General features: G+C 45.8%; 1 protein-coding gene across 1 annotated transcript; it reads left to right on the top strand.

The window, feature by feature from the left end:
- Window positions 1-457: 457 nt before the first annotated feature.
- Window positions 458-6,681, top strand: LOC123147774 (probable disease resistance RPP8-like protein 4). Its single transcript, XM_044567084.1, has 3 exons — window positions 458-918; window positions 1,073-1,218; window positions 3,557-6,681. Exons 1-3 carry the CDS (start codon window positions 580-582, stop codon window positions 6,066-6,068), a joined length of 2,997 nt encoding a protein of 998 aa, XP_044423019.1. The 5' UTR covers window positions 458-579; the 3' UTR covers window positions 6,069-6,681.
- Window positions 6,682-10,719: the final 4,038 nt, after the last annotated feature.

Raw genomic sequence — 10,719 nt, forward strand, 5'->3', positions numbered from 1 at the left:
TGCTATGACAACGAAATCATTGGCAATTCGAGATGGTGTCCAGCTAGCGTTAGATCTGGGCTACAAAAAGGTGATAGTTGAAACTGATGCCCAAAGGTTGGTCAAATTGTGGAACTCTCGAGATATTGATCGCTCGGAGATTGCTACCACAATGAAAGAAATTTAAAAGCTTTGCGGGAATCTTGAGGAGTTTCACTTAACTTTCATTCGAAAGAAGTGAACGAATTAGCACATCTTTGCGCTATACACTGTTATTCCTTTAGGAGACGCTGTCTTTGGATAAATTATGTTCCAGCCTTCCTCACGCCTTGTGTGATGAAGGAATGTACTCCCGCTTAATTCAATAAAGTTCTTGATTCTTAAAAAAAAAAAAAGCTGGGTGTCGACTTCTTCAGAAATCATCGTGAATGTGCGTCCTCCGGGGGCGGCGCGTTATGGTGAAGGACCATGCCAGCTTCACTAGTCCCACGCCATCCACGCCACGTCCAGGCTACTAGCGACAACGACGCCAGTGCGCCACCAACCAAAACTTGCCAAGCACACTGACTGAGTGAGGCAGACGGACGCGGGCAACCAATCATGGCGGACGCGGGCGTGACGGGGGTGGCGGTGAAGCTGGGCGAGCTCGCGGCGGCGGAGGCGACGGCGCTGCTGCGGGTGGACACCGAGATCCGGTCCCTGCGCCGGAAGCTGGCCTACCTGCAGGCCCTCGTCCGCGGGGCCGACCGCGCCCGCCGCGGCCGCGCCAACGAGTTGCTGCTGCTGTGGCTGCGGGAGACGCGGGAGGTCGCCTTCGAGGTCGAGGACGCCGTCGACGAGTTCCACCTCCGCGTCGAGGCCTTCCACCTCAGCGCCAAGGGCCGCCGCGGCTGGTGGCACGGCGCAGCCTTCAACCTGGTCCAGGGGCTCGCCACTCAGGTAAAACATCCCTCTCACCGTTCAGTGCCTCCAGGTTCCTTCAAAATTATGCCAATTATGCAAAATTATATCCCTAAAAAAATTATGCAAAATTTTAATTTTGTTTTTAATGAATGTTGATGGGCTACAAATTAAGCAGTATGAGGTTGTGCAGATTGTTGTACGTCATGGGTTGTCGCATCAGATAGTGAAGATCAATGAAAGGATCGATGAGCTGAATCAGAACAAGGAAACATATGCTATTGAGAGTTTTCCATCCGAAACATGGAATTCGTCATCGATTGAAACTGATCCCGAGTGGTATGCTGTTTTTATTGTTTATTATTTGCTTACTTGTACTTGAGTTTGAGGTAGTTTCTCTTGTTCTTGTTACAAGGCCACAATGCTGTTTCCTTTTGTATCACAATAGTGGTTCTTATTTCTTAGGCATTTTCCTTCCATTTGATGTGATGCAATGCAATGGTACATGAGTTAAGAGCTGCAAGGATCTGACAATTCCATATTAATGCTGCTAAATGCAAGGATCTGACACCCTCGAACTCTCGAAAGTCAAAATTGTTCACGTTTCCCCTCTACTGGTACTGAGATGGTATTGGCTGACGTGGCCTCTTTGTGCCTTCTTTTTGTGCTATTATCATGTCCACGTGGGCAAAAATGTCAGTGTGTCACCATTTCAGAAAGAACCGAGGAAATCACATCAAAATTATATTAAATGTAAAAGGACGGGGAAATTCACAAAAATAGATAATTGGAAAAGTAATTGAACAATGGTAAACATTTGAAAAATAGATTTAAATAAATTTTAATATTCAAGGAACTAATAAATCGATAAAAAATAAAAACAAAAATTTGCACGTTTCAGGCAAATAACACAAAAACGCATTTTAACTAGTTCTTTTAAAGGTTTACAATATTTTCCTCTTTTTACCAGAGAACTTTTTAAAGATGGAAATGTTGCCAAAATTAAAAGAGCTATAGCTCTTTATACCATATTTTTATCCACCTTTCAGAAAATATATCAATTTGTATTTTTCTTCATTTTTGGATGATCAGTTTTTACTGATTTTCAAATTTATTTTCCTCTTTTTTTCTATCTAAATGTTTTGGATTTTCCCTTGTTTATTAAGATTATTATTTTTTGTACCAAACTTTGAGTGATGTTGACCCAGTGACGTTTTTCCACTTCTTGGACAACATTCCAACGAAAATATAGACACATAAGCGCCATGTCAGCCAAAACCACAACGCCGCAACAGCTTCGGTAGGGGAGTGGGGTGAGGGGTTATAAAGTGAACTGTGGCTTGGCATGCCCGTAGTATTCAGCTAGTCATTGAGCAGCCGACAAGCAAACACTCGTAATTTGGTATTCATTTACTTTTCCATATCCGTCTGGGGCAGGGGTCAACTTGATCTCCATAAAAAAATGGGTATCAAAGTGCTTGGAGAAGTATTTGTCCGAGACCCAGGTGTAATGCCATCTATCCGCAGGGCCGTCAGATTGATTGCACGACCCAAGAATCGCCTAAATGTCTCGTAGTTCTTCAAAAGCACGACCAGAGAGTGGGGGATTGAACAGGTCAAAATACCATCTGAGTATAGAACCTCTCGGACCAAAGCATCCTTATACTTTTTACAAAGGAGAAGCTTGCAGGGAATTTCTCTTTAAAAACCATGTCATTCAACTAATCATTTTAAAAAAGGTGTCCTGACTTTGCTTTGCAACTTGCCATCGTTCTGTATTTGCCACTTCATTTATGATGTGCTTCCACCAGGAGGAGTCTTTAGGGGCAGAACAGTTGCGAACCAAGTTGCTATAGTAGGCATTCCACACTAGCTTGACGCCTTGACCAAAGGGAGATCTTGTTTCTTGCTCAAATTTTTGTAGGTTCTCTATCATGAGGGAGTCACTCCCTTGTTTTTAATTTGACAAAAAAAAACTGAGAAAGTGGATGTCTGAAGGCAAACTAATCTGTATCTAAGTGTATTTGCCCTTAAAAAATGTTCTGTTATGAACTCTAACTAGTTTGTTTGTTTGTTTATTTGGAACACTACTGTCGCATTATGTACCTTGAGTATTTGTTAACAATATTACTTTGCACATTCATGTCGATTCATTTACTTATTTAATTATGCAGGGCATCCCTCTTAAAAAATAGATAAATAATTGAATAAATATTGATTATGTAGTCGAATGTAGTAAGAAAATTGTATGATTAGTTAGTCTGGGACTCTGTTCTGACTTCTGAGTAAATTGTAGGATTGGAAATGCCGCTAGGTCGTACATTCTAATTTTTTGTGTATTGTTAATTTGGCTTCATACAGCCTCTTACAGAAACGTAGGGAAAGGCTGCGTACAATAGATCCAAAGTGGTCGGACCCTTCCCCTGACCCTGTGCAAGCAGGAGCTACATGCACCGGGCTGCCCCCCCCTTTTTTTTGTTAATTTGGCTTCATCACATATTTCAGTGACAAACCCTTTATCAAGTTTCAAGTTATTTTATTTTCTTCTGGTAGACTATCTGTTTAAATAAAAAATATGTTTGACACTTCATGTTGTAAATCGACTATGCGTGTTCTAAAAAAGCATGCACACACTAGTTCATCATTGGCAGTTAATACTGATCTATTGGTGCTGCAGGTACGAGGATGGATATGTTGAAGACTCCAGAGAAAGTGAATTTGCAACCCTCAAAGACCAAATCATTGACAGAGAGAAGATTGTTTGTCACCGTGCTGTCATCTCAATTCTGGGCGAGTGTGGCATTGGAAAGAAAACACTTGCAAGAAAGCTGTACAACGACCCTGATATTATGAGAAACTTTGAGGTGCATGCATGGGTATGTCTTCCACCGCACATCAGGTTCACAGACTATGTGGAGTCTATGTACAAGCAGGTCAGCTCAGAGGTCCCAGAAGCACCTGAAGAAGTTGATAAGGCATCATTGGAACCTGGTAATGGAGAAACCACCAGTAAAGAGCGCAAGCTTCGACAACTAATGCAGAACAGGCGGTACTTAGTTGTTCTTGATGGTTTGGTCGAAATCAGTGACTGGAACTCTTTGTTGGATGTCCTGCCAGATGAAAACAATGGCAGCCGAATCTTGCTTACGACACGCCTAAGTGTTAAGGAAATCAATCATATGGACCCGCGTATTGCTCCCCTTGAATTGGGTTGCCTTGAAACCATACACGGTCAGCAGTTGTTTTGTCGACAAGTTTTTGGAGCAAAGAAACCTCCAGAAATTTACAAGTGCAAAGCTTACTATGACAAAGTTCACAATATATCGACAGGTCTTCCGCTAGCCATCATTGTGCTTGCTGGAGTATTACGATCAAAGGTGATTCCTACGGAGTGGAATGACGTCCTTGAGCAACTCGAGACCAATGGCCAGCCAAAACCAGTTGGAAGCATATGGTCTTTAGCTTTTGATGATCTGCCACACCACCTAAAGTCATGCTTTCTCTACTTTGCGTCCATGTCAGAAAATATTATTGTTTACCCAGATCGTTTGGTGCGTCTGTGGATTGCGGAGGGTTTTGTGGTGCCAAAGAAGGGGAAAACTTTGGAGGAGGTTGGGTTTGACTATCTGAAGGACCTTGTCTCAAGAGGACTAGTCCAGGTCATGGACAAGGATGCTGGAGGGCGAATCAAGCTGGTAGCCATCCACAATCTGCTTCATGCGTTCCTGGAATCTGAAGCACGGGACTCTGGTTTCCTTGAAATCCACCACCAAGCTAATGTCCTAAATCCAAATGCAGTGCGGCGCCTTGCTGTACACAACTATGTGGATTCATTTGTCAACATACCTAATGAATTTCCTAAGCTGCGTTCTCTTCTCTGCGATTTCGCAGAAGACCAACGCAGCAGTTCAGTATATGAATCGCTTCGACCTCAGACAGTATGGGGCAGCTTTGCAGAGATGTGCTTGAGAGCATGTGGAAGTTCCGACAGAGCTGGCCTCAAGACCATTCATGGGCTGCACTTCTTACAGGGCTCTAGGTTCCTACGTGTCATCGATCTGAATGGTTTGAAGATCCAAAAGCTGCCAGATGAGATTGGAAGAATAATCCACTTGAGGTACCTTGGTATTAGAAACAGCAACTTGGAGGAGCTCCCTTCATCCATTTCCAAGCTTGACAATCTCCAGACATTAGATGTAAGGAGAACAAATGTGACAAGAGTTGTCGATGAATTTTGGGAAATTGAAGCACTGAGGCATGTGCTTGCTGAGAAAATCTTGTTGCCTGATTGCAGAGTCTCCTTGAATAATTTGATGACCCTAGATGGCGCGGAGCCTTCAAACCCGTGGCATGATCAGATATGTCCATTGAACTACATGTTATGTCTCCGGTCTCTGTCGCTGTCTGGGATTTCGGATACCCACACTAAAGCGCTTTCAGCAGCTCTCAGGAAAATGGAATTCCTTGTGAACCTCAACTTATCTGGTGAAGTCCTTCCATCCACGATGTTCACTGACTCAAGCATGCGCCGCCTCCAGGTGCTGATTCTACACGGCAAGTTGGAAGACCTTGATGCTTCAAAGAGTGACCGATATGTCATGCCAAACCTCACCATGCTCCATTTGCACAAATCAGAGCTGTCGCAGCCGTTTGTAGACAAGCTTGCAGTGCTGCCATGCATCGCTGAGATGGAGCTCTCATATTGCTCATACAGCGGAGCAACGCTGGTTTTTCCTGGGAGGGGATTCCAGAGCCTCCGAAAGTTGAAGCTTATTAATCTGTGCGCCTTGGAGGAGCTGGTGGTAGAGCCTGGCGCCATGCCGATGCTCTCGGTCTTGGCCATGCATGGTTGCAGTAGTCTGAAGGTTCTCGATGGTCTGAATGACCTGGAACACCTCCAAGAACTGGCCCTGTACAACATGGATGTGCTCGCCGACACCATAAAACTTGACGACAAGAAGCTTTGTGACAAGATCAAATGCCTGACCACCCCCACCAAGGTAGACCGAGGAGTGGTTGCTGGTTACTGGGTCAGAAATTTGGGGAGACCGGCTATGACGTCACCCGCAGCTCCAGAACTACCCTGCGGTGACTTGGAGAGGTCTGGTTCTGTTGGGCGAAAAGCAACTGATGACATTGAGGTACACTACAGTTCCGGCGGTGCATGGACAAGGTTGGCACAGGTGTAAGCATGTTTACTGATCAGTGTACAGAAGAAGCATGCCTTCGTGTTGATTGCTTGGTGATTCTGTGAGGTGTCATGCTTGCCATGGACGGAGAACTTCTGATTACTCGCCGTCACCTACCTGATTTTCTGGGTTTTCATGGTATATCACGGAACTGTTTCGAGTTCTTAGTTGCGAGCTTTCTATCATTTTTCGACAAAAGGGCCACAGCCCCAGCTCAAGGAATGAAACTGAGTGTCAGCGGACAAAGAGTGGTATCAGACTGGGGTCTCAAACGGAATGCATATAGTTTGACAAAAAAAAAACAGAATGCATATGTGTTGCAGTGAGATAAAAAAAAGTAGCCTTCTGAGACATTTCTAAGCTGATAGCTACATTGTTTTTTTTTTTTCCTGAAATGACAACCGGCAAGTTGGTGCAAGTGCAAGTAAGATTCATAGGTTCAGCAAGGAGCAGCTAGAATAAGAGTGTGTCATGTCTTCAGTCTATTGTTGTTGTGTTATACCTTTTCATTTCATATTGCCATGTCCGCCATGGCCATCTTGTAACTTGCTGCTTGACCTTGTTAGCAGCTACAATGATCTTAAGGCCCTTGAATCTTAGGTATATTCTTCTCTGCTCTCGAGGATTTTGCCCTTGAATCTGGCGCCAAGCTTTATGTTGCTTGTTTACTCAAAAAATTATCTTCCGATCGAAACGGCAGCAGTTGTGAGACTATTCATCGAGAGGAAACCAATCATCTACGGCAGTCAATTAGTGCCAGAAAATCAGTGGGAATAGACGAACACTCCAATACAGGATGTTGTTGGTTGCAGCAGTCACATTTGTAAGAGAACACTCCAATACAGCATGTTGTTGGTTGCAGCAGTCACATTTGTAAGAGCATCTACACTCGCGTCCCCAACAGGCACCCCAAGGCGAGTTTTTTCGCGCCGGCGTCGAAAAAACCCTCCAGTCGCGTCCCCAGGACGCCGACATTCGCTGGCTCGGTCCATATTTTGGCCCGGCGATCCCAGGCCGAACCCAGCACACTGGGGGGCGCTTGGGGGCTCCGGCGGAAGGAAAAACCGCGCCTGGGCCACCACTGTCAGGCAAAAATTCCTCGTCCAGGTTCGCCCCTCTCCACCCCCCTCCGCGCACACGCCTTCCGCCGCCGTGCCGATCCCGGCGCCGTCTACCTACCCACCACCGCTAGAAAGGCCATTCCCCCGTCGGAAAAGAGAGGGTTCGCCGTGGCAGCCTCCCCCCGCTCCTGAGCGAGCTTTCCGACGCTCCAGCCACGCAGGGCAGGGTTATCAGCGGCTGCGCGCCTACCACGCCCGCCAGGTGTTCGACATTTTGTCTGCTCGATGATGGACTCGGACGAGGAGGAGGCGTTTGCGGCGCCACTGGAGGAGGAAGCCGATGTCGACGCCCAGGACAAAGAGCATCTCATGGTCCTCACTGCTCTGGCCGGCCTGTTCGCAAGCAATGCAAAGCCGCGGCGAGGTGGCTCAGCGTCGGGCCGGCTGAAGGGAAAGCAGAGGCATCGATTGGAAGGCTATTGCTTGCTCTACGCCGACGCTCCACTGCACGGCGAGAGAGTATTTTGACGCCGTTATCGAATGAGGCGAAAGCTCTTCCTCAGGATTATGAATTTCATCTGTGAGTTCGGCAGCTACTTCAAGTGCAAGAAGGATTGCACCGGCACACTTGGATTCACCTCACTCTAGAAGTGCACGACAGCTACGAGGATGCTTGCATACGGAGCTCCTGGTGATTTACTGGAAGACTATGGACGCATGGCCGAGTCCACGACCATTGAGTGTTTATACAAGTTCTACAGGGCAGTGGTGGCAGTGTTTGGACCTCAATACTTACGATCACCCAATGCTGAAGACACAGCTCGGATCCTAGCACAGATTGCAGCAAGAGGATTTCGTGGGATGCTTGGTAGCATCGACTGCATGCATTGAAAATGGAAAAACTGTTCATTCGCTTGGCAGAGGATGTACAAAGGCGCCAAAGGCAGTTGTAGTGTGGTACTTGAGGCAGTGGCCACACATGACCTCTGGATTTGGCACTCATTTGGTATGCCAGGAACTCACAATGACATCAACCTACTGCAGTGCTTGTAACACCCATGATGCGGCTATATCTCCCACGTGTTGGGGAACGACCTAGAGGCATAACCGCATGGTAGGCATGTCGCAAGAGGGGTAATCTTTACACATTCCATGTATTGAATAAGAAAGGGATAAAGAGTCGGCTTACAATCACCACTTCACACAATACATAAATATATCATACATCATCCAGAATACAATCAAGGTCCGATTACGAAACCAAAATAAAGAAAGACAACCCCAAATGCTAGATCCCCGATCACCCCAATTGGGCTCCTCTACTGATCATCCGGAAGAGAAACATAGTAATAGCCTGAATCCTCGTCGAACTCCCACTTGAGTTCGGTAGCGTCCCCTGTACTGGCATCATCGACACCTGCATCTGTTTGGAAGTATCTGTGAGTCACGGGGACTCAGCAATCTCACACCCGCGAGATCAAGACTATTTAAGCTTAAAGGTAGGAGAGGGGTAGTGAGGTGGAGCTGCAGCAAGCATTAGCATATATGGTGGCTAACATACGCAAAAAGAGAGCGAGAAGAGAAGCAAAACACGGTCGAGAAGCTAAAAGTGATCAAGAAGTGATCCTGAAGCTACTTACGTTCAAGCATAACACGAGACCGTGTTCTCTTCCCGGACTCTGCCGAAAAGAGACCCTCACGGCTACACACGCGGTTGATTCATTTTAATTAAGTTAAGTGTCAAGTTCTCTACAACCGGACATTAACAAATTCCCATCTGCCCATAACCGCGGGCACGGCTTTCAAAAATTCAAAACCCTGCAGGGGTGTCCCAACTTAGCCCATCACAAGCTCTCACGGTCAACGAAGGATATTCCTTCTCGCGGGAAGACCCGATCAGTCTCGGAATCCCGATTACAAGACATTTCGACATTGGTAAAACAAGACCAGCAAAGCCGCCCGATGTGCCGACAAATCCCGATACGAGTCACACGTATCTCGTTCTTAGGGCACACCGGATGAGATATCCTACGAGTAAAACCAACCCTCAAGTTGCCCCGAGGTGGCCCCGCAGTCTACTCGGTTCGGACCAACACTCAGAGGAGCACTGGCCCGGGGGGTTTAAAATAAAGATGACCCATGAGTCTGCGAAACCCAAGGGAAAAGGCTTAGGTGGCAAATGGTAAAACCAAGGTTGGGCCTTGCTGGAGGAGTTTTATTCAAGGCGAACTATCAAGGGGTTCCCAATATCACCCAACCGCGTAAGGAACGCAAAATCAAGGAACATAACACCGGTATGACGGAAACTAGGGCGGCAAGAGTGGAACAAAACACCAGGCATAAGGCCGAGCCTTCCACCCTTTACCAAGTATATAGATGCATTAAAGTAAATAAGAGAAAATAATGATATCCCAACAATATCCATGTTCCAACATGGAACAAACTTCATCTTCACCTGCAACTAGCAACTCTATAAGAGGGGCTGAGCAAAGCGGTAACATAGCCAAACAACGGTTTGCTAGGAAAGGTGGGTTAGAGGCTTGACATGGCAATATGGGAGGCATGATATAGCAGGTGGTAGGTATCGCAACATAGCAATAGAGCGAACAACTAGCAAGCAAAGATAGAAGTGATTTCGAGGGTATGGTCACCTTGCCTGCAAAGTTCTCAGAGTTGACGAAAGCTTGATCCTCGTTAGTGTACTCAACAGGCTCCTCGATCACGTACTCGTCTCCCGGCTCTATCCAAAGCAAGAACACAAGCAAAGGACCAACAATCAGCCACGGTGCAATGCACAATCAACATGATGCAAAACATGGCATGACATGCGGGATATGATATGCAATGCATATGCGTGCTCCGGAAGGAAAAAGGATGAACAAGGCATCAACTTGGAAAATCAAGTGTGCCGCTGGAAAGATGAGACGATTTTGGTCGAAATCGATATAAAGATCGCCGGAAACAGATGCACGGTTTGCAAATGGCAAGCAAAACAAGAATGTCACAATTCTGTGATTAACAACACGATGTCATCTAGAATACAACAAGAAACTAAGCTACTTCACTCCAACATAGCAACAAAGCACATGGCAATGATCTACTCAAGATGCTTGACAAAACATGAACACTGAGATATGGCTAAATCACACAAGAGCAGGTTCAAACAAGCATGGCAAAAGTGCAAAAGATATTAGCTTCATAGACTTAGTGAAAATACTAACATGCCAGGAATAACATCAGGAAGCAATGTTTAGAGCAAGCAAACAATATGCTACATGAACATATCATAGCAAAAAAAGGCATGGAATGAATCTACTAAATGCATGGATCAAAAGTCTCTTACGACCATGAGCCAAAAAGGCACAGAAGGTATGATGCCACCCATGTAAACATAGCAAGAATTGTTAACAGATTCAGACTTAGCAGAAAACTGAGCATGGCATAAACATAATTATGAAGGCATCTTTGCGAGCTCGATTCACTCACCACAAGGCATTTCATGACAATATAAGCATAGCAATAGCAATAAGACATGTTCATGAAGCTAACCATGGCAAGAGCAAGTTCATAGCATGCATAGATCAACTACA

This window comes from Triticum aestivum, chromosome 7A, assembly GCF_018294505.1.
Source record: "Triticum aestivum cultivar Chinese Spring chromosome 7A, IWGSC CS RefSeq v2.1, whole genome shotgun sequence".
NCBI lineage: Eukaryota > Viridiplantae > Streptophyta > Magnoliopsida > Poales > Poaceae > Triticum > Triticum aestivum.